A 24,776-nucleotide genomic window follows, 5' to 3' on the forward strand; every position below is an offset into this window, starting at 1 on the left:
TGGAATTCACTGAGTTCCTGAGAGCAACACATTCTTTCACAAATGTTTGTAAAACAGTCTACATGCCTAGGTGCTTATTTCATACACCTGTGGCCATGGAAGTTATTGGAACACCTGATTCTGATTATTTGGATGCGTGGTCAAATACTTTTGGCAATCTCTGCTAGCAGCTAGTGGATAGAAATCACTGGGATTGAGAACATTTTACCTGAGAGTTTCCAGGTTGCAGTTTGGACTCTTCAGTCCAGCAGAGAGAAGCTTCACTCCTGAATCCTGCAGGTTGTTGTTACTCAGGTCCAGTTCCCTGAGACTGGAGGACTGGGAGCTGAGAACTGAGGACAGAGCTTCACAGCTTCTCTCTGAGAGGTTACAGCCACTCAGTCTGAGGAGACAGAGAGAAAAACCTGTTATTAAATAAATGATGAAAATTTATGTTCTTTCAAATCATCATCACTTTGGTTGGACAGAGAAGGAACTATCTTATTTTACACACATTCATGTTGATGTTTGTTGTGAATCGGTTCATTCTACAGTTAGTCCTCCAGCCTTAAAGTTTAGAACTGCAGGCAAAAAGGAGGATGGAGAGATAATTATAAGATTCCACAATGAACTAAATTAACCAAGTTTCAATTTTAACATGAAGAGGAATAGTTTTGCTGCTGGGATATGAAACAATATGTCCAGCTTTGCTGAAGGAAATCTGTTTCACTTTTGCACGTCCCTTTCCTCCCCACCAGTGGAACGCTTTGAAGAGACAATGTACCAATATATAAACTGAAACATGAAAATATATTTACCTCATAATTAGCAGATTTCTATCAAAAATAAATACAGTAACAATCTGTGTCCTTACAGAGCTTTGTTGGAGGCTTTAACCACTGGCAGCAGCCTCAGAAGAACCTCCTCTGAAGCAGAGTATTTCTTCAGGTCAAACACATCCAGATCTTTTCCTGATGACACTAAGATGAAACCCAGAGCTGACCACTGAGCAGGAGACAGTTTATCTGTGGAGAGACTTCCTGAACTCAGAGACTGTTGGATCTCCTCCACTAGAGAACGATCATTCAGTTCATTCAGACAGTGGAACAGATTGATGCTTTTCTCTGCAGACACATTTTTACTGATTTTTTTCTTGATGAACTGAACTGTTTTCTGATTGGTCTGTGAGCTACTTCCTGTCTCTGTCAGCAGACCTTTTAAGAGTCTCTGATTGGTCTGCAGTGAAAGTCCCAGGAGGAAGCGGAGGAACGAGTCCAGGTGTCCATTTGGACTCCGTAAGGCCTGGTCAACAGCTCTCTGATGGAGAGATTTTAGGTCAGATTTATTAAATAATGAAGACCTCCTAGATCTTTGTGTTTCTTTCATCACATCAGAACCAGAGTTGATGAAGGTCAGATGAACATGAAGAGCAGCCAGAAACTCCTGAACACTCAGATGGACGAAGCAGAACACCTTGTCCTGGTACAGCCCTCTCTCCTCTTTAAAGATCTGTGTGAACACTCCTGAGTACACTGAGGCTGCTCTGATATCGATGCCACACTCTGTCAGGTCTGATTCATAGAAGATCAGGTTTCCTTTCTGCAGCTGATCAAAAGCCAGTTTTCCCAGAGACTCAATCATCTTCCTGCTCTCTAGACTCCAGTGTTGATCTGTTTCAGCTCCTCCATCATACTTGACCTTCATCACTTTGGTCTGAACCACCAGGAAGTGGATGTACATCTCAGTCAGGGTGCTGGGCAGCTTTCCTCCCTCTCTGGTCTCCAACACATCCTCCAGAACTGTAGCAGTGATCCAGCAGAAGACTGGGATGTGGCACATGATGTGGAGGCTTCGTGATGTCTTCATGTGGGAGATGATCCTGCTGGCCTGCTGCTTATCTCTGAATCTCTTCCTGAAGTACTCCTCCTTCTGTGGGTCATTGAACCCTCTGACCTCTGTCACCATGCCAACACACTGAGGAGGGATCTGATTGGCTGCTGCAGGTCGTGTGGTTATCCAGAGAAGAGCAGAGGGAAGCAGTTTCCCCCTGATGAGGTTTGTCAGCAGAACGTCCACTGAGGTGGACTCTGTAGCATCAGTCAGGATCTCCTTGTTGTGGAAGTCCAGAGGAAGTCGACTCTCATCCAGGCCATCAATGATGAACAGAACCTGGAAGTGTTCAAAGCTGCAGATTTCTTTGGTTTCACTAAAGAAATAATGAACAAGTTCCACCAAGCTGAACTTTTTCTCCTTCAGCACATTCAGCTCTCTGAAGGTGAATGGAAATATGAACTGGATGTTCTGGTGGGCTTTGTCTTCAGCCCAGTCTACAGTGAACTTCTGTGTTAGGACTGTTTTCCCAATGCCAGCCACTCCCTTTGTCATCACTGTTCTGATTGGTTGATCTCTTCCAGGTGGGACTTTAAAGATGTCTTCTTGTCTGACTGTTGTTTCTGGTCTGTGTTGTTTCCTGGATGCTGTTTCAATCTGTCTGACCTCATGTTCATCATTGACCTCTCCAGTCCCTCCCTCTGTGATGTAGAGCTCTGTGTAGATCTGGTTCAGAAGGGTTGGACTTCCTGCTTTAGCAATCCCCTCAAACACAGACTGGAACTTCTTCTTCAGACCAGATTTAAGTTGATGTTGACAAACTGGAGCAAAATATCCTAAATTAACACAATAACAAAAATCAGATATGAAAAATAATCATCTTTTGAATTTGATTACATCACTTCTGAAGATGTTTTGCATAAATGTGATTCCATCTCTTCAAATTTCAGTAAATGTGTGATTTATCTATCATTTCAAATCTCTGTAGAAATCCCCTCTTACTGCTCTGCAGATGGTCAGCCAGCTCCTCTTGCTTCATCCTCCTCAGGAAGTTCAGTGTGATCTTCATCACTGCCTCTCTGCTGCTCCTCCTCTGCTCTTCATCATCACCTTCCAACACCTCATCATCTCTCTGACTCTCTGAATGTTCTGGGTAATCTGGACTCAGATCTTTCTGAATCTTCTTCAGTTCTTTCTTCACAAAGTGACAATATTGTCTTCCAGCAGCTGGAACAGAAAAAGATGAAGGAAACATCAGACTGAAATCATGGAGCCAAACACCAGGTGGATTTTGGACAGACTGACAGTCCTCTGGTCTACAAAGTGCAGCATGAAGGTGTCTTTGAACAGAACTCATGGAAAAGTAGTTCTTGTTCATGTACAGACCATAAATATGGAGTCAAACACATCACGAAGCTGTGTTTGTTTCTGCTGGGCAGACGGACCACTGGGAACCTCTGAGCTCTGCTGGTCCACTCTGTGGAGGAACCAGGAACAATTAGGAAGTCAGGAAATATTCATTCATCAGTATTCACAGATTGAATCACCAGGAGTTTCACATTAAAAGTCCATAAAGCAGAAAAACAGAGCATCACATAAAAATAATACAAAGAAGTTAGGAGGAAGATTAACTACAACAATGGAGACCAGTAACACCAGAAACACCCAGTAGACATTTCAAAAAGTTGGTACTGATAGTGGACTTCTAACAGTCCACAGTGTCAGCAGATCTGATGCTGGTGGAGACAGTTTCCCAGAGGTTGGGGACAGTGGAAATGAAGGCTCTGTCCACACAGGTGTTCAGGACAGTGTGGGACATCCATCAGGTTCCTATGAATAGATCTGAGGTGATGTGGACATGGAGGAGGTCATGGAAATGTCTTCCACAGTCTGACATGAAGCCAGGAAGCAGAAGAACACCATCATCAACACCCCAGAGATGAAGATAAGTTGGTGTTTTCAATAGAACAGAGCAGCTGATTTTTGTAGATAGTAGATCAAACCTCTCTGTAAATATAACTGGGAACATCTGAGTTCTCACCGGTTCTATTTCTACAGTTACAACAATTAGTAACGGCGCACCTCTCTGATGATGGCGGTCCAGGAGATTTAAAGTCAATCTTATGATCCATTGAATAATTGCTTTTAAAGGACACACAGCTGGGTTCTGGTTCTTCTTCTTGTGTGAAACTCTGATGGAACCTGGTAAAAAAAACTCTAAAAACTTTCTGTTGAGTTCTGTTTTAAAGATTAATTTTATTGTGACCATTTGTAAAATAAAGAGCTGTGAGACACAACAGAACCAAAGAGATCGTCAACCTGTTGTTTTAAATTATTCCTATCAGAACCGGTCCAATCCTCCAACATGTTCCTGATCATTGATCCTCCTGAATAATGTCCAGCCTTCTTTAAAGAGCAGAAAGATTGTTTCTGAGACCAACATGTGGTTTGAAATGACTGAGAGAAGTTTGGTGATCTTAGTGTTGAGCTCTGACATGGAGAAGAACCAGGAATCATTTCCACTCTGACCATCCAAGGAGGATCTGATGGAGATTCAATCAGAACCAGATGGTCCGTTAGAGACACTGAAGCCCACTGCTCAATCAGATCCACAAAATATTTAGTTTAACTGTAGAAATGGTTGATAATCTGCCATGTTGGATGATGTTTGAACTTCAGAGGTGGAATCATAAAATAATTCATATACATTTTTTTTATTTCAGAATGAATCTGTCTTTGTCAGATTTTAGAGAAAGATGCAAATATCAACCTAGAAATAAAATTCACTTCTGTCTATTTGTCTTGTGTTTAATATAATATCGGACAAAATAAATGAGCCGGGCTGCACAGTTGGTAGCACTGTTGCCTTGCAGCAAGAAGGTCCTGGGTTCGATTCCCGGCCGGGTCTTTCTGCATGGAGTTTGCATGTTCTCCCTGTGCATGCGTGGGTTCTCTCCGGGTACTCCGGCTTCCTCCCACAGTCCAAAAACATGACTGTTAGGTTAATTGGTCTATCTAAATTCTCCCTAGGTGTGTGTGTGTGTGTGTACATGGTTGTTTGTCCTGTATGTCTCTGTGTTACCCTGCGACAGACTGGCGACCTGTCCAGGGTGACCCCGCCTCTCGCCCGGAACGTAGCTGGAGATAGACACCAGCACCTCCAGACCCCATTAGGGACAAAGGGTGAACAGAAAATGGGATGGGATGGGATGGGACAAAATAAATGAGTGTTTCCTTTGGAGCAATTAGGCTTATAGAAAACAGAATAAAACACAGTTAAATGTTTCTGGTTCAAATGTCATGTCAACATAATAGTTTATAAGAGTGTGTCCTGACTGACGATTTTTAAGATTCTTTCTGTATGGTGTCAATAACTGACCAATGAATGACGGTTAAATTGATGTCAGGTAAACATCAGATCAGATTTTGAGATTTCTGTTAACTAGTGAAGCTCTGGGTAGAGACTGTGGATCTAAACGGACCTGTTTGATTTTTGTACAAAGGAGCCACTTGAACTTTACTGTGTTCATAGTAACATGTTCCTTATTGGAACATGTTCCATGGAGACATCATACGTATTACATCTTTGACATAATTCGTTTGAAAAGAAAAATAACCTGAAATTCAGTCCAAAGTTTTCATGACAACAGAACCCAACAGAACTTGTTATCATCACATGGCCACAATAACAGATATAAACAGAACAGTTACAGCAGTTAGAAACAGCTCACCTCTCTGATGGTGGAGATCCAGGAGATTTAAATCCAATGAGAAGACCCTTTGACCTGTCGCTCTTAAAGGACACACAGCTGGGTTCTGGTTCTGGTTCTGGTCTCTCATGGATCCTGACAGAAACATGATGATTAAAACTTAATCAGCAAAGAGGAGCAGCAGCAGCTTCATCACCACGTCTGTTCTGGCCTGATATAGTGAACGCTGTGTGAAAAGGGCTGTGGACAGTTAGAGATGGTGACCTCACCTCTGACCTTTGCTCTGGCTCTCATCTTCCCCACACAGAGTGGTTTTAGAGGGAGGGACTCCCTCCTCTCTGTCCTCACACTGATCCATGCTGCTGAATTCACATCAGCTCACACACACTTTCTACCTTCACCTGCAGAGGAAACACACATCATTCATCTGCACATCAACTCTGATCATCCTTTACATCATTAGAGCTGGAAAAAGATCAGCTGCTCCTCCTCTGATTGGCTCTTCTTCTCTGCTTCATATCAGTGTCAGGTGAATGCAGTCAGACAGCAGAGAGGCAGAGGAAGGTGCCATCAGCTGCTGCACTTCTACTATCAGTCCACTAGATGGAGACATGGAGCAACATTTACATTCACTGATTCAACCTGAACAGGAAGTATTTTAGTTAGTTAATTAATAATCTCTACAACAAGTGTGACATGAACAAGTGGATTATCTGCTCTATCAAAGTTCAACTGTTTAATAATCTGACTGAATCAAAGACATTTTAAGAATAATATTTCAATTTGAAACAAAGCAGAAACGAAACTCTTTTGTTTGACATTAATGGTTGAGACTGGAGTTTGATTCCTGGAAATAAAATGATGAATGATTTTGTTTACAGAATAAAATAAAGAAACATCAAAGTGTTCATCATGTTTTTCTTCCAATTCATCAATAATTGAATAATCCTGTAGATTAGCTTTCAAACAGCAGAGATGAAACTTTGAGCTGAATTTAAAAGGGAACATTTTATCTAAATGTCATAGAACCGAAACAAGTTGAAAAGTTTCTGTAGATAAACTTCAAGTAGAAAATAAAACAGACTTACAGTTTGTTCAAACTGTCCAAAGAGTTGAAGAAGAACATCTGAACAACAGACTGAGGCCCAACAGAACCGTAGGAGAACCAGACTAATGCCACACCTGTACAGATACACAACAGAACTGGACTTTTACCTGACATAAACAACATAAGTTCAAAGTCAAAGTGTTATAAATGTTGCATAAGTGATTATATGACAGCTCACCTGGTTTGTAGTTTCTTCTTTCAGAGCAGCAGAACCAGGAAGTAGAAGGTCTGCAGTGAAATCAGAGGCAGGTTGATAAATCTTCATGAGACAGGAGAGAAGTTCTGATGAAAATGTTTCATGATGGAGTCATGAGGAGAAATGAGCCCAGAGAAAAGAACAGCTGGTTGCTTCCTGCTGCTGTAACTGGTCAGAATATAATTACAAGCAGAAAATAATCAGAAAAATTAAACTAAACTATAATTCTTAACATCACCACAGTACTGCAGCTAAATCCACACATTGTTCTAATGCAGATTATTCCTAAAGCTCCTATATAATCACTGATCATTATGTTAGTGTGGTGAGCAGAGTGAGGACAGTCTCTGTTTAAAACCAGGATCAGCTGAGGAGGTTCTGCTGATCCAGGTTGAAACCCTGATTTCATTTCAATCATCAACCTGAATTTAAAGTCAGAGTCAGATCAAGCAGCAGAGAGGTGGCAGCTTGTTCCAGACTCATTATTTACACATGCAGCTGTTTTCCAGCTGTTCTCCACAGCTGGAGGGAGGGGGGATGTTTGGGAGGAGAGAACCTGAACATTCAACCTCCAGGTTTCACAGCTGGATTCTGACCTCAGCAGCTGGAACAATGACACAGATGAAACCAGTGACTCCTGAAAAATGGGATGTTTGGATCTGAGCAGGTCTGCAGATTCCACTGACTGGGATTTATTCAGAAAACGTCTCAGAGCTGAGAAGAGCTGAGCTTCTTTAGACTGAATGCTGGGAAATCTGCCCTCCTCCCATTCAGTGATGTTCAGGTTCTGAACTTTAAAAACTAAAATCAGTTGGAAACATCAGGAACTTTGTACACTAATAGTGATAATAATAAAACCAAACACTTCTGCTGTTAATTTAGTAAAGTCGCCATCTTGTATTTTAAAAATTGTTTCTCTTTTTAACAAATCAAACTGATTAGACTTATTATTTTGAAGCAACAACCATTAGTTTAATTTATTGATTATGTTATTGGCAAACTAATATAAACTAAAACTGATGTATGGAGGAACAAACATGCCTCAGTCAAGATAATCACCATTTATATCACCATAACAACATAAGCTAACAAAGCTAACATCTTGTATTCCACATATATAAAGATTGTAATTTTCAGATTAAAAATATGTAGAAAATTATATATTTATGTCCAGATTTATTTTCTACAACAGAGTTTTAGGGCCACATTAAGGAAAAATATACAATAAAATTACAAAGTAAGTGTCTGTTTGGTGGGAAAATTATTCTAAGTTAACATCTGCTGATCATGTTACATTAAATGCTTGTGAATCTCACCAACAGAACCTGTTTGGGTTAAACACACAAGGTAGGAAGTTGTTTTCCTGCAGCTGCTTGGGAACCAGACTGTCTCTCCATGTTTTGGATCCTTATCCTTGATATAAAACCTGCATGTTGACTCTGCCTGTTAGAGCTTTTCACTCTGAACTGCTTCATTATTGATTGTCTTACAAGCTCTCTGTATTGTGCACAATATACAGATAAACCTGATTGAGTGATTTCGTCTAACAGAGCTTGGAAATTCATTTCTTCCACAACAACTTGGTGCCAACCTGGACACTCGGCTCCAGCCTCAAACCTGGATTAGGATTAAAGAGAGACGAGGGCTGCTGGTCGGCTCCACGGCTCCAACGCTGAGATCAACAAACTCAATCCACTGATATCTGGTGAGACTCTCACTCAGGTAATAAATGAACTTAAAAACTCTAAATGACAGAATCTAAAATAGTAAAGGATCTGATAAACCTTTCTCCCTGAGGATTGAGATTGACCAGATTAATAGAGATTACAAAGGAAAAGAATTTAAAAAAGAAGAAAAGTAAGAGAAGAAGAGAAGACAGATCTTTGTAAAAGTGAAAGATTATTTTCTTGAAGATACCTGTAAGGGTGTCTGTCTAAGAAATTGAGAACTTACAGAGATTTTATTGGTTTTCTTGGAAAGCTGAAGAAAAAACCTTGATAGAGTTTTGATGGAACCACAGGTTCTAGGATGAGTCCTAGTTAAAGTCCTTATCGGAGAATAAGGCAGGTATTTACTAGAGTTTTGGTTTTTAAATTCAGGGTACCAAACCTTTAGAGAATCCTAAAGACGTTTATCAGAAATAAAGACCCTCTTAGAGGATTAAGAGGCAGAGCGACCACAAAGCTGATTGGTTTGATTCTGTGAAGACGTTTGCAGCCTAAAGAGGAAATCCCACCTATTCAGAAGATTTGGCCTGAGTGGTTCCAGGGTCTTTTCTCCTCCTCAGGGTGAATTGTTTCACTATATAGTAATGAAATAGTCTGAAAAAAGTCTGCATGGTGTGAATGAATGTATAAAAAGTGTCATTTTTCTTGCAGGTGGTTCATTGAAGCTGATCGTTCTGAAAGGAAGAGAAAGAGAATTAGAAGCAGAGGAAGTGAACTGAGGCAAAGAAATCAGAAACAAAGAGTTTAGTTCATCTGGAGAAACACGAGGAAAGTTTGGATGAAAGAGAGAGAACGAAGAGAAAGACAGAAAAATGATAAACAAATGGAAATGCTTCTATTACTGAACATAAATCTTTTGTCAATAAATTACAGGCCTTAATATGTTTTATGTTTTTGTGTGTTTGAATAAGCAAATGATTTTATTCCTTAAAAGGATGAATAATAAGTGACTAAAACAAAATAAACCAAATTGATTTCTATTTGCTTCTTTTTTTCCTCTATATGAGCCTTGCTGCGGTGCATCTGACCTCTGACCTCAACTCCTCAACCCTGTCCTCCCATGGACCAGATGATGTCCCTCTCACACCACCAGCTGATGAAAGTAGATCCAGTAGATCCAGTGGATCCAGTGGATCAAGAAGATCAGGAAGATGAAGAAAACCTTCATCACCTCCAGCCACTGAAGTGTCTGTTGATCCTGATTTTTATTTTTGACACCAGAGAACTGATGAAACATTTCCATTCAGGGGACGACTGTCAGGTCTCCTGTTGGACATTTGGACTGAAACTGTGTGTGACTGAGCTTTAACAACCTCCGCTGGTCTGCTGTCCAGTATCAGCGCAGAGAAAGAAAAGATAAACATGATTCAAAGCTGTGAGAGGAGAAGACACCACTCTGAACTGGTGATGCTTGTTTCATCTGTGGACAACATGGACATTGACTGAGGGACGATCTGGACCAGCCAGAGATCCAAGACCAGAACCAGTTGGACTGACAGGGAGCCGGAGGAGAGAGACGGGGAGGATTTCACTGCAGCGACGCCGACAGCAGGAGGGAGAGAGAGAAGAGAAAGGAGACATTTAAGATGAGTTACACACACACACACACACACACACACACACACACACTACGACGAAGACTGCTGGCTTACTAACCCTGTTCATATTTAGAAATTCTTTAGAGAGAAAAGAATGACTTCAATAGAGTTTTTATGCTCAATAAATAGAGAAACTCTTTCAATTGTTCCTGTTAATTCTAAGTCCTGAACAGAAGGACCAACACTAATGACCCTCTAAGGGTCCATGAACCATAGATTGAGAAACTGTGAAGGGAAACTGCAATCACTTTAGTTCTGCAATGAACTAACAAAATTATGCCATTGAATTATAGCAAGTAAAACAGATAGAGAACATTCTAAACAAAAAATGGTTTTGAAATAAATGTTTTAAAATCAATAAATAAAAACTGAATAGTTTTAGACAAAGACAGTAAATTTAATGTTGAATAGGAATAAAGTCAAAGTTTCTCCTGGATTCTAAATGTTTTGAAAACTTCTGACACTCAGATGGTTGAGATTTATTTTGTTCTCCTTTTTGAAGATCTAAGCTGTAGTTAGATATTAGTATGGGAATAAACAAAACATCTTTCAGGGTTAAGAATTAGAGATCATTAATACTGCAGTGTTTAGAACATGTTGGTATACCATATAATTTTTGTTGTATTGAAATTCAATAGAAGGAAATTCTTATAAAATAAAACTGTGATACATTTGAACTAAGAGGTTAAAAAGACTTTTTGTTTTCCTGGAAATATTTGTTATAACAAAACCTAAAATTAGTGAAGCTTCAGCAGAAACTTGATCAATTTGTTGCTGTGATCCTAAATTATATTGAGATTTCTTGTTTGACTGTGAACACATAACTTAAAACAGGATCCTGTAGATTAGAGTTCAATTCAAACATTAAAATATGTTAAAAGGAGGAAAATTAGAGAATCTTGAAGCTTCAGTAAATTTGATAATTAGAATTTGATAAAATATACAAAATGAGGACTGACTGGAAATTATTGACTGTGATGAAAATTTAACTGATTCCAAATTCTGACTGTTTGTCTGTTTCATGTTGAATGTTTGTGTGTTTAGTGTTTGATAAATATTGTTTACTAAACTAAAATTAGTTGGAGTTTGATGAAGCAACTTAAGTTTCTAAAGGAAAATTGCATGAGATGATCTGAGATCTTAGTTTGTCTTCAGGATGGAAATTTTTATTTTTATACTTTGACAACCAAAATTATATTTTGCTCTGTTAATTCTAACAGTGTAAGGAGGAAGTAGGACTGCCTACAGTCGACCTTTGAACTGTCTGAGACTGACCCCTCCTAGCTCCTCCCACCTACTGGATTTGTTCCCGCCTTCAGTTTCCATAGCAACGCTCCCTTTGAGTTTCACAGAGTTTAGGAAGAAAGAAAAAACCTGCCATGTTTGATAGAATGAATGGATGTTTATATAATAACTGAGCATGAAATTATATAGTTAGTATTTACATATTAAAGATTAATAAAACAGTTTAAATGGTTTTTAAGTATTTTCTTTACTTTGTAGAATAATAAGGGATTTATTTGTATAAATAACTTTTCATAATGACATATAACACATTTAAGAAAATAATGCAACATTTTAGCAGCTTTAGATTCCATTCCTTCCTCTTTACTTAAAAAACAAAACAATCAAACTCAAAGCTTCTGAAACTCTTTAAATTCTTTCTTTGGGAATTACTTAATGGAAATAGCTAATGGCTTCTGTTATGAAATAATGCACAATATAATGTATGAACCTTTGGATGAAATGCATCATGGGATGCTTTGCTGGTTGATCCCCAATGTCACATAATATGTTACACAATGTTTTGGTTGATTAAATTAATAGAAAACTGATTTAACATTTACTTTTTTAAACTTAACTTAAAATTGGACTTTACAATAAACATAAACCTTTACTAGGCTTCCTTTAATTGGAGAGTTAACACACAAATAAATCTTGACTAAATTCAGTTGATTCAACATCGTTCTCACGTAAATATGCTATAATTTACAGTGTAGATGGGTAAAATAATGAATAGAGGTTCTGTTTGCTGAAATGATTGGATTTTCCAAAATACTTCAAATCCTTAAAAGTATGAATACAACATTTTAGCTTAATGAGACAAATTTACAGTTTTAGACGAGGATAAAAACATAAATCAACCTACATTCAAACTTCAAATTAGATTTGAAGACTCTGTGTGGAAGTGAGGCCCACACTGCTGAGCTCATACGACACAAACCATTGAAATTAAACATATAACTTAGCAGATGGCTGGTTTCTGATGCTTCTGATGACTCGGTTGCCAATGGCGACAGAAGAGCTGCTGCTGCTGCTAAGCTAGCTGCCCAGAGACCTCAGGCAGTAAACTGCCCCTTCTTTCACACTTGCTGATGTTAAGATGGTTCAATTCTTTGCACATTCTCTACCTGACAAACCTTTTGACTACTTAATATTATATTTTTGTCAAATCTCACCAACTGAAGCTAAAAATGAAAATGAAAAAACAATAGTAGATTGTTCCTGTGTTGTCTTATTGTTAAAACCTGCCCACTAGGTTTTGTCGAGCCTCACAGACAGTGAAAACCTTCCTGCCATTTCCTGCCAAAGGCCTGTTGCATCCATCAGACCAGGTGACTGGGTCGTGATGAAGGATTTTCAGAGGAAGCTCTGGAACTACAAATGCTGGCCTAGTTCAATCCAGAGGCCAATCCAGCTGCTGCTCATGACCAACACAACCACTAAAGTCCAGGAAGGAACAACCTGAATCCCCAGCAGCCACAGTGAGGAGAACCAGAACCTCTCTGTAACGTCCATCTAGATCAGACCTCCAAATCCAAAACAACAGAGTCAGTAGTAAAACTTCACTCTACCAAGTATCAAGTACTACAACCTCTGACCCCAAAGAGAACATCGTCCAGTTCAACAGTTAGTTTAAATGTTTCTTAAAGGCTCTCCAGCCAAAGAACTACTGCTGGTCCAGTGGCGAGTGGTCGAAGTGGAGAGAGAAGATTTGAACCATCACTGTTCTGACAGGAGGCATCAAATCCTCCTGAGCAGATAAACTGTCAGTGTTCCTGTTTCTACACTTTACCTGCTTCCAGATGGAAAATCTACATTTTCTTGTTGGGTTTTTGAAAAATTTACACTACAGACACTTAATATACCTTCACTGAGCAAATGTAAGATTTATGTGGGATTTTCTTGAAAACACATGAAATTGGGAAACTACATCATAATAATTTTTAATTCTTTGACTAAGATGTAGATTAGATGAATATATCAAAAGTCTTAATAATACTAACTTTAGGCTGAAACAACTAAACTAAAATGTGCATAAAATCAAAAAGTGAAGGTTTTAACATAAATAACATGAACTGCATGTGGAGATTTTCACTGAAATAAATGGAAATCTGATTTGATAAAAAGCTTAAATAACTACATGTTTAACTTTATGCCTTATGTTCTAGAAATAGTTAGAATAATTTTCCTGCTACCAGGAAAGTTTGGAGCAAATGTTCGCCATAATTTGAACTCAAAGTTTAATCTCTCTTCCTTTTGAAAGTTAATCTACAGGATTATTAGATTACTGATGAACTGGAATCAAACAACATGATGAACAGCTGATGTTTCTTTGTTTTCTTCTCTGAACAAACTGCTTCATATTTTTGTTCCCTGGTATCAAATTCTTGTCTCCACCATTAAAGTCAGAATCAACAGTTTCCTGTTGCTCCATTTCAAAATAAAATAAATATTGTTCAAATGTGTTTGATTCAGTCAGATTATTAATCAGTTAATCTTCTCCACTTGTAGAGTTTAATGATTGTGAACTAAAATACTTCCTGTTGTTCAGGTTGAATCAGTGAATGTAAATGTTGCTCCATGTCTCCATCTAGTGGACTGATAGTAGAAGTGCAGCAGCTGATGGCAGCTTCCTCTGCCTCTCTGCAAATCTTTTTTAGCTGCTGTTGCCAACAGCAGACATGGCTCAGTTTAATGTGCCATGTCTGCACCATGTTGGAGGAAGAAGAGAGGAAAATATTCTGCTTCTCTGACCTGAAGAACAGGCCTTCTGATGGTCGTCATTTTATTACCAATTTGGTCATTAAAACGTTAATATTTTTGTAAAGACCGTCACCGGTTCTGTAAGAAGGAATGGACCAGAACTCCAGCAATGTATCATGAGAACCTTGTGGAAGGAAACCAGAACATTTGACCCAAATTAGACTGAAGGAGATTCTGACCAAACCTGAGGAGATGGAAGCAAACTTCTGAATATTAAGTTATGAAACTGTCTCCAATATATATTTTTATATAATTATTCTCTTTCTTATTTCTGAATCATGAGGCTTTTCACATTCCTGGGTAAAAGTTACTCAAGACATCAAAATGTACAAATAATATGAATTCTGATTTACTAGAAGTTACCTGTGGAAAACCACAAGCGTCAGAACTGGGTCCTAAACTTTTCTTACTTTACATAAATGATTTATGCAATGAATCTAATTTGTTAACATTTACTTTATTTGCTGATACATTATTTTGATCTGGTCAGTTTGGAGCAGCAACAGTTTAATGGAAGGAGAATTACAAATATTAATGATGAGACAAAAAGTTCAGGTAGAAGTTCTGAATGAAACAGAAAATATGAAGATTTTCCCACTTTAGGCTTCAAAGCATTGACCTCTGACCTTCGTGGGATGGGAATGTTTTACTTTAAATCAGGACTTTCTGAAAGGCAGAGTTGATGAAAAAATCTTTTTAATGCAAATATTTAAATTTGAACAGGAAAAGAACAGAATGAGCAGCAAATGAACCAAAAGCAGAAGAAAAATGTTTTTATTTAAAACACATGAAGAAAAACTGCAGCAAATTTACAAAAGGAAGATTTAATATTCAAATCTGACATGTTGAGAAAAATAGGAGCCGATAGAAACAGAAAATGATCAGAGATTGAGAAAAACTGATCAACATTTCAATGAAATCTGATGAATGAAAGGAAAAAATAAAAGAAACAACATCTTGATATTCGGTGTGAAGCTTTGACTGGAAACAAACAGAAAAACATGAGGATCCTGGAATAATCCTGGAATAATCCTGGAATAATCCCAGCTTCCATATTTAAAGGACTGGAAGAAGAAAAAGTTTCCAAAGACTCAATCAGAATTGTTTCACCAAGAAATAGATTGTAGAGACTGAACTATCTGTTCAACAGTGAGAGAGTTTCTCTGACAGGAGGAAAATCTTTAGACTCTTTAGACTCAACTGAGCACAGAAACACTGAGGAACCAGAACTGGACCAGAACCAGAACCCAAATCCAGGAATCAGAGGTTCAGTGAATGTGGTGTTGAAGGTGTGGAGGAGGATCAGTGAGTCAGAGGAAACTCTGTAGAAGGACAGAATGCCAGCAGGACAGTCCACATACACTGCTACTCTGTTAGAGACAGAGGAGGAGGAGAGACGAGTTTCTATGTTGTTGTGCCAGACAGAATAACCATCATGATCAGAGCAGCTCAGACTCCAGGAATGATCATTATATCCAAACAAACAGTCTCTACTGTTTCCTTTCCTCCCAATTCTTCTGTAACTCAGTGATATCTCAACAAATCCTCTCCACTTGACCTCCCAGTAACAGCGACCAGTCAGACCAGTTCTACACAGCAGCTGATCCCAGTAATCAAATCTGTCTGGATGATCAGGATATGACTGAAGCTCCTTCACACATGTCACCTTCCTGTTGTCTTCAGACAGTTTGAGTTTTCTGTTCACTGTGTTTGTGTCGATGGTGAGTTGACAGGAATCTGATGGAGAGAACAAACACAATCCAGCTGCAGTTATTGATCATTTATTGACACTTTGATGATGACTCCTGAATGAGTGATGTGACAGTTTGAAGATGGTTGAATGTGAGCTGCTTTGTTGTCATGAATCAGATGAAAAACACACTTACACTTCCTCAGACCTGGTGTCAAGAATGGGACTCCAGCAGGCTCCACCCTGAAAGGAGGAGGGGGGTCAGACCATCAGTCTCTTTCAGCAGCAAACATGGACATTACATGTCTCTCAGACACACATTGTCCTCCACTGAGACAGGAACAGTCCAACATTTGGATTGCAAACTGCAGTGGATCTAGGAAGGACAGTTGGTGCTGCTGCAGCACAACTCATTTCTCCAAACACAGGAAAAGCTCCAACAGAGAGGAGAAAGGAAATCCCTCAGTAACAACCTGAAGAAACTCACTGAAGCCTAAAAGGACATCAGGAAACTAAGGAAACATTTCTGGAAGCTCAACCTGATTTAATAATCAGCATTAAAATACAATCAATCTAAACTCTGACACAACACCTGGATACCTGTTCCATCCACACTCCCACACACAGATGAAGGAATGAAACACTAAACAGCCCTGCTGCTGAAAACCTGCTGTGGCCTCACTGTAATATCCAGAAATACAAACATTAAAAAGGAGAAGCTGCATCACATTCAACAAAGAGTTCAACAAGAATCAAAGATTTGCTCTCTGAGCTCAGACTCACAAACCAGGGAGAGGCTTCCATCATCACACACCTCTGACAAACACCTCCAACCTTTCAGCACTTCCTCTACCAACCAACACCACCAGGTGGCGCTGCTGCACACATTTACAATGAGACCAAGAAGAAGAAGCAGCATCCTGAATCCAGCAGCTGCAGTAATGGCTTGTGAAAGTGTCCAAGGAGCATCTGGAACCAGAACCAGCAGATCCAACAGTCCAGAGAGTCTTTGTTTGCATCTTTCCTCTCAGATTTCCAAGCTGCTCTGAGAGGAAAATGACATCATCATTCTACTGATGATGTCACGCTCTGATGTCACTGATCAGGAGCTGCTGGACTTGTACATTTCCAGCATGGAGGACAGAGAAGATCTCAGCTCTGATGAGGAGCTGGCCTGCCTTCAAACTGATTCAGGGTCAAAGAAATATTTCCAGATGAAGTCAGACTAAAATGTTGGATTGTCCTGCTGTTGCAATCAGAGGCCAAGAAGAAGCTTCAAGTTCTTCTCCTGTTCAGCTCTACGTTCCTGTCAGAGACTTCAGCTCCTCATGAGGAGAACAACTAAAGCCTGGAACAGACTGACACTAACATCCTGACATCTCATCCCTGAACAAAGCTTTGCAGCATCAAGGTGACTCTTAGCGCCATATATGGACAGATTTCCTCTAAAGGGGGCGGAGCCTGGATTGGAGGAACCAGCAGCAGCTTCCAGGAACAAACCTTGGGAACCTCTGGAGGAGAACATGGAGATGAGATTCCTGCTTTAATCAGTGGATTCATTGATAGAAAACATGACGACTGAAATATCTGAGAGCTGCAGCTCCATTTTCTACAGATCTGCTGGAACATCAGATAGAAATGAAGAATTTCATCATTTCACATCAAATCTGTTCATCTTCCACAGAAACAACTGAATTATTGACCTGAACTGGTTCTAAAGGTCTGGATGGTAAAAACATCCATTGTTTTTATGTCTCATTAGTTTCCAGAAAGAGTTGAAATGTTTCAGAAGCTTTTATCCAGCAGCTCAGTAAAGATCTCTTCTCTTTCCAACCTGATTTAGTCCATGAAGCAGAACATCTCTGCTGCTGCAGCAACAGGAGGAAACTTCTCCAGCTCTCAACTTCTACACTCTGACTGCTTGGAAACAGATCAGGGAGGAACAGCCTTTTCTCCAGGCTGCCTCCTCCTGACTCTAGCGCCACCTACTGGCTGTTCACCAGAGGTGGAGAAAGAACTCAAACAATGTACTGAAGTAAAAGTACAAATAAACAGACAAAAATGTTCTCTAGTAAAAGAACCACATTAACATTTTTACTTGAGTAAAAGTAAGAAAGCATGAAAAATATGTTTAATATCTGCTGAAGTTGTTTTAAAACCTGACAAACGAGCCTCATGGGAACCAATATTCTAATTTATTGAATATGACTGTAAATGTAAATATGAGATTATTGACATTAATTCAGTAACCAGGATGTGGAGGAGTTTAACGTTACTGGGACATTCATGGCAGGAGACGCTGCGCTCCATGCGCCCCGACCGCAGTAATCAATGTTACTGCCAGTTCAGCTGCTTACAACTATTTAATTGTTTTATTTATTGCAGTTGATTTAAACTAGAAGCTTGGTAACAAATTTTCCCAGCAGACTGACTAAAGACATTTCTCCCTCTTCCTCCTCTATCAGACCTTCTCTGCTCCTGCAGCAGGTTCCTCCATACCTGAGAGCTTCCAGTCTCCAGTGTGGATCCTTCAGTCCAGCCGACAGCAGCTTCACTCCTGAGTCTCCTGGATGATTGTAGCTCAGGTCCAACTCTTTCAGATGGGAGGGGTTGGAGGTCAGAGCTGAGGCCAGAGAAGCACAGCCTTCCTCTGAGACCAAACAGCCTGATAAGCTGCAGACACACAATTCATCACATGATGAGAAAATGAGAACATTGAGGTAGAACCCAAGGTCTGAACTGATGGATGAATCGATGGATTTGTAACATGTGGAATAAATAAGAAAGCCAAGCAACTGCTGGGATCTGTAATAATGTTTCTTTTTACACCTAAGATGCAGCAATTTGTCAAGTGCCCAGAGTTACCTGAGAGTTTCCAGGTTGCAGTTTGGACTCTTCAGTCCAGCAGAGAGAAGCTTCACTCCTGAATCCTGCAGGTTGTTGTTACTCAGGTCCAGTTCTCTGAGACTGGAGGACTGGGAGCTGAGAACTGAGGACAGAGCTTCACAGCTTCTCTCTGAGAGGTTACAGCCACTCAGTCTGAGGAGACATGGAGAAAACCTGTTATTAAACAATTCTTCAAAATGTGTCTTTTTTTCCAGTCAACAATGTTCCTCTTTACTGATTTAAGGGACTGTTTTATATATAATTATGTTGCCTTTTGTTGTGAACTGGTTCAGTCTATAGATGGGCCTCCAGCCATGAAGGACTGAACTAAAGGCAACAAGGAGGCTGGCAAGAGAAATATTAAATTCCTCTATGAACTAAATTAATCCATGTCAGTTTTAACAGAAAGAGTCCAATGAAGCCTGAGAATCAAGGCTGGGCTGAAGATCAGCATCAGGCTTAGTTTGAGGATCAGCATCAGAGCTGGTTTGAGGGAAACACCAGCTTGAATCAAAGCAGAGCAAACCTGGGATTTCATCTTTCCATTTTTTAACTGTTGGATACAGAGATGGAAAACTGAGCAGCAACTGACAAAAACTATTTTTGAACAAAAATAACAAAACTAATGTGGGAAAAATAGAAACAAATAGAAACAAATTTGCTCCTAAAACAATCCAAAAACAAGCACTAGACAAACATTAAATACAGGGAAATTTAACCCAGTATTTAAATTAAAGAGTTCTGAAAACACCCCACCAACCTGACACTAAAGGTTACTAAACACATGAAAAACACACTTTCAGAAGTCACCACAATTAAAACTGCATTCATAAATATCACAACAATGAACGGCCCTCCAAATATGTTTTAAACATTTTGTTGGAATAGGATGGGCCACCAATATGTTATGATCCTCATGTCATCACACAGAACTCACAAAATACAAAGTCCAGACCAGATGATGTTTTTGACAAAGAGGTTTTATTAAACCCAAGTCTGGACACAAAGTGGTTCTGGCAGTCTTGGTAAAATAAAAGAGTGAGAGAACGAACAAATAAGGCAGCAGTTGGCCGTCGGATTCAGGCCCCTGTGGGGCTCATACTGATTCTAATCTAACGTTCATAATAGTTATCTCTTCTTTCATTTCTAATTATTTATTATTATTTCTATGGATATACTTAAATTCAAATTACAAAACAGCTTATTGATCCCAAAAGGAAATAAAATCTTGTCACTCAAATTAATTCAAATTCTTCAAACTATTATTTTAGATATTAATGACAGTTTAGTTTAAAAGATCTCTTGTGGTCTGTATAACAGTGAATTTCAAGAAGGTTCTGACTTTATATTATATATATTCTAGATAAATTCCTCTACTTGTTTCTCTGAATACAGATGATTATTTTAACATGTTGCTCATCCTCTTCCTGTTACTGAAACATTTCCACTTATTCTAGAATCTATAATTGCTCTCAGCCATATCTCTTCAATGACAATAATATCTGTTAATGTAATTTATCTGAACAGTCTAACTTCCTGTCCATCAGCCAATCAGCTTCTTGTATTTCCTCAGTAGATCCATCAGTGGAAGCCCCGCCCAGCCCATGATGCTCCTGGTTTGTGAAGACAGAGAGACAAACTGAACTCTGATAGGAAACAGTTTCAAACTGATTTTCTCTCTCCAACCTCTTGGTTCCACATGGAGCTATATTTGGCCCCCTGCTGCTCTGACTACCATGTCATTGTGGTTCCAGTAGATGGGTCGGTTTCCCAGGTTCATACAGTACCATGTGGAAAATGGTGCTATATGGTAATAGGCTGTTCTTTGCAAAGTTACAGAGTCAAAATTAACAGAAATAATTTTAGTTATTCAACTGTCATAACAGACAAAATGATGTTCAGAATATCAAGTTATATTTTCACCATGTTATTCATTCACTTATAAATCCCATCGTTCCAAACTAAATATTTAATTGTCAAACTACAAATTCAGCTTCAAACTAAATGTTTCCCAGCAGACTGACTAAAGACATTTCTCCCTCTTCCTCCTCTATCAGACCTTCTCTGCTCCTGCAGCAGGTTCCTCCATACCTGAGAGCTTCCAGTTTTGTAGGTAATAAAAATCAACATCAGTCACATTTACAATGGATTAGGAAGTCTAACAACTGCTGGGAGGAAGGATCTGCAATAATGCTCCTTGTGCACCAGGATGCAGCAATTTGTCAAGTATCCAGAGCTACACTATCAATGTTAGCCTGAACCCAACCTTTCTAAATATCTCTCTTCTTGGTTCATTCAGGCTGCAGTAAAGGAAAACCAGCCATGTTTGTGTGTCCAGACTTAGCATGGTTACCCATCTCACAGTAAGACATCTATTATTATTTTACTCTATTATTGAAAAAACATTTGCATCATAACTGATAGAATATAATGGACAGAAATCTGGTTTCACCAGGATCGAGAAAAATTTACCTGAGAGTTTCCAGGTTACAGTTTGGACTCTTCAGTCCAGCAGAGAGAAGCTTCACTCCTGAATCCTGCAGGTTGTTGTTACTCAGGTCCAGTTCTCTGAGACTGGAGGACTGGGAGCTGAGAACTGAGGACAGAGCTTCACAGCTTCTCTCTGAGAGGTTACAGACACTCAGTCTGAGGAGACAGAGAGAAAATCTGTTATTAAACAATTCCTCAAAATTTATGTTCTTTCAAATCAACAATGTTTTTATTGGACAGAGAAGGAACTATTTTATTTTACACAACCTTTACATTTGTTGTGAACTGGTTCATTCTATAGTTGGACCTCCAGCCTTAAAAGACTGAACTACAGGTAACATTATAAATTTTCATAATTAACTATATTAATCCAATTTCAATTTTAACAGTGGAGACGTTTTGCTGCTTTAATATGTAATACTATGTCCAGCTGTGAAGGAAGTCTGTTTCTTTTTTTGCTCATCCCTCCCAATGGAACATATTGAAGAGACAATGCACCAATATATAAACTGAAACATGAATATTTACCTCATCATTAGCAGATTCCTATCTATCAAAAATACATTACCAATCTGTGTCCTTACAGAGCTTTGTTGGAGGCTTTAACCACTGGCAGCAGCCTCAGAAGAACCTCCTCTGAAGCAGAATATTTCTTCAGGTCAAACACATCCAGATCTTTTCCTGATGACACTAAGATGAAACCCAGAGCTGACCACTGAGCAGGAGACAGTTTATCTGTGGAGAGACTTCCTGAACTCAGAGACTGTTGGATCTCCTCCACTAGAGAACGATCATTCAGTTCATTCAGACAGTGGAACAGATTGATGCTTTTCTCTGCAGATACATTTTTACTGATCTTCTCCTTGATGTACTGAACTGTTTCCTGATTGGTCTGTGAGCTACTTCCTGTCTGTTTCAGCAGACCTTTTAAGAGTTTCTGATTGGTCTGCAGTGAAAGTCCCAGGAGGAAGCGAAGGAACAAGTCCAGGTGTCCATTTGGACTCTGTAAGGCCTGGTCAACAGCTCTCTGATGGAGAGACTTTAGGTCAGACTTATTAAATAATGTAGACTTCTTAGATCTTTGTGTTTCTTTCATCACATCAGAACCAGAGTTGATAAAGGTCAGATGAACATGATGAGCAGCCAGAAACTCCTGAACACTCAGATGGACGAAGCAGAACACCTTGTCCTGGTACAGACCTCTCTCCTCTTTAAAGATCTGTGTGAACACTCCTGAGTACACTGAGGCTGCTCTGATATTGATGCCACACTCTGTCAGGTCTGATTCATAGAAGATCAGGTTTCCTTTCTGCAGCTGATCAAAAGCCAGTTTTCCCAGAGACTCAATCATCTTTCTGCTCTCTGGACTCCAGTGTGGATCTGTTTCAGCTCCTCCATCATACTTGACCTTCTTCACTTTGGTCTGAACTACCAGGAAGTGGATGTACATCTCAGTCAGGGTTCTGGGCAGCTCTCCTCCCTCTCTGGTCTCCAACACATCCTCCAGAACTGTAGCAGTGATCCAGCAGAAGACTGGGATGTGGCACATGATATGGAGGCTTCGTGATGTCTTCATGTGGGAGATGATCCTGCTGGCCTGCTGCTTATCTCTGAATCTCTTCCTGAAGTACTCCTCTTTCTGTGGGTCATTGAACCCTCTGACCTCTGTTACCATACCAACACACTGAGGAGGGATCTGATTGGCTGCTGCAGGTCGTGTGGTTATCCAGAGGCGAGCAGAGGGAAGCAGTTTCCCCCTGATGAGGTTTGTCAGCAGAACGTCCACTGAGGTGGACTCTGTAGCATCAGTCAAGATCTCCTTGTTGTGGAAGTCCAGAGGAAGTCGACTCTCATCCAGACCATCAAAGATGAACAGAACCTGGAAGTGTTCAAAGCTGCAGATTTCTTTGGTTTCACTAAAGAAATGATGAACAAGTTCCACCAAACTGAACTTTTTCTCTTTCAGCACATTCAGCTCTCTGAAAGTGAATGGAAATATGAACTGGATGTTCTGGTGGGCTTTGTCTTCAGCCCAGTCCAGAGTGAACTTCTGTGTTAGGACTGTTTTCCCAATGCCAGCCACTCCCTTTGTCATCACTGTTCTGATTGGTTGATCTCTTCCAGGTGGGACTTTAAAGATGTCTTCTTGTCTGATTGTTGTTTCTGGTCTGTGTGGTTTCCTGGATGCTGTTTCAATCTGTCTGACCTCATGTTCATCATTGACCTCTCCCGTCCCTCCCTCTGTGATGTAGAGCTCTGTGTAGATCTGGTTCAGAAGGGTTGGACTTCCTGCTTTAGCAATCCCCTCAAACACAGACTGGAACTTCTTCTTCAGACCAGATTTAAGTTGATGTTGACAAACTGGAGCAAAATATCCTAAATTAACACAATAACAAAAATCAGATGTGAAAAAAATCATTGCTGAATTTGATTACATCACTTCTGAAGATGTTTTTCATTAATGTGATTCCATCTCTTCAAATTTCAGTAAATATGTGATTTATTTATCATTTCAAATCTCTGAAGAAATCCTCTTACTGCTCTGCAGACGGTCAGCCAGCTTTTCCTGCTTCATCCTCCTCAGGAAGTTCAGTGTGATCTTCATCACTGCCTCTCTGTTGCTCCTCCTCTGCTCTTCATCATCACCTTCCAACCCCTCATCATCTCTCTGACTCTCTGAATGTTCTGGGTCATTTGGACTCAGATCTTTCTGGATCTTCTTCAGTTCTTTCTTCACAAAAGTGACAATATTGTCCTCCAGCAGCTGGAACAGAATAATAGATGAAGGAAACATCATAAGCCAAACACCAGATGGATGTTGGACAGACTGACAGTCCTCTGGTCTACAAAGTGCAGCATGAAGGTGACTTTGAACAGAACTCATGGAAAAGTAGTTCTTGTACATGTACAGACCATATATATGGAGTCAAACACAGCATGAAGCTGTGTTTGTTTCTGCTGGGCAGACAGACCACTGGGAACCTCTGAGCTCTGCTGGTCCACTCTGTGGAGGAACCAGGAACAATTAGGAAGTCAGGAAATATTCATCCATCAGTATTCACAGATGGAATCACCAAGAGTTTGACATTAAAATTCCATAAAGCAGAAAAACAGAGCATCACATAAAAATAATACAAAGAAGTTAGGAGGAAGATTAACTACAACAATGGAGACCAGTAACACCAGAATCACCCAGTAGACATTTCAAAAAGTTGGTACTGAAAGTGGACTTCTAACAGTCCACACTGTCATTAGATCTGATGCTGGTGGAGACAGTTTCCCAGAGGTTGGGGACAGTGGAAATGAAGGTTCTGTCCACACAGGTCTTCAGGATAGTGTGGGACATCCATCAGGTTCCTATGAATAGATCTGAGGTGATGTGGACATGGAGGAGGTCATGGAAATGTCTTCCACAGTCTGACATGGAGCCAGGAAGCAGAAGAACATCATCATCAACACCCCAGAGATGAAGATAAGATGGTGATTTCAATAGAACAGAGCAGCTGATTTTTGTA

The 24,776-nt window shown here is 39.7% G+C and overlaps 1 protein-coding gene and 2 long non-coding RNA genes across 3 annotated transcripts in view; 1 reads left to right on the top strand and 2 right to left on the bottom strand.

Moving 5' to 3' along the window:
• Positions 1–24,776, bottom strand: part of LOC114149750 (protein NLRC5-like) — a 1,536,511-nt gene that overhangs the window by 1,509,054 nt on the left and 2,681 nt on the right. The window contains exon 4 of the mRNA XM_028025804.1: positions 5,541–5,654. Coding sequence (XP_027881605.1) covers positions 5,541–5,654 — 114 coding nt within the window. The remainder of the gene's footprint in view (positions 1–5,540; positions 5,655–24,776) is intronic.
• LOC114149841 (uncharacterized) lies at positions 3,047–24,776 on the top strand. The gene is made up of 2 exons (XR_003596607.1): positions 3,047–3,093; positions 24,073–24,776. It is a non-coding gene; the product is annotated as an uncharacterized LOC114149841 (long non-coding RNA).
• Positions 5,869–7,054, bottom strand: LOC114149830 (uncharacterized). The gene is made up of 3 exons (XR_003596596.1): positions 6,806–7,054; positions 6,608–6,701; positions 5,869–5,920 (listed from the first exon to the last, which is right to left on the bottom strand). It is a non-coding gene; the product is annotated as an uncharacterized LOC114149830 (long non-coding RNA).

Source organism: Xiphophorus couchianus, chromosome 8, assembly GCF_001444195.1.
Source record: "Xiphophorus couchianus chromosome 8, X_couchianus-1.0, whole genome shotgun sequence".
Taxonomy (NCBI): domain Eukaryota; kingdom Metazoa; phylum Chordata; class Actinopteri; order Cyprinodontiformes; family Poeciliidae; genus Xiphophorus; species Xiphophorus couchianus.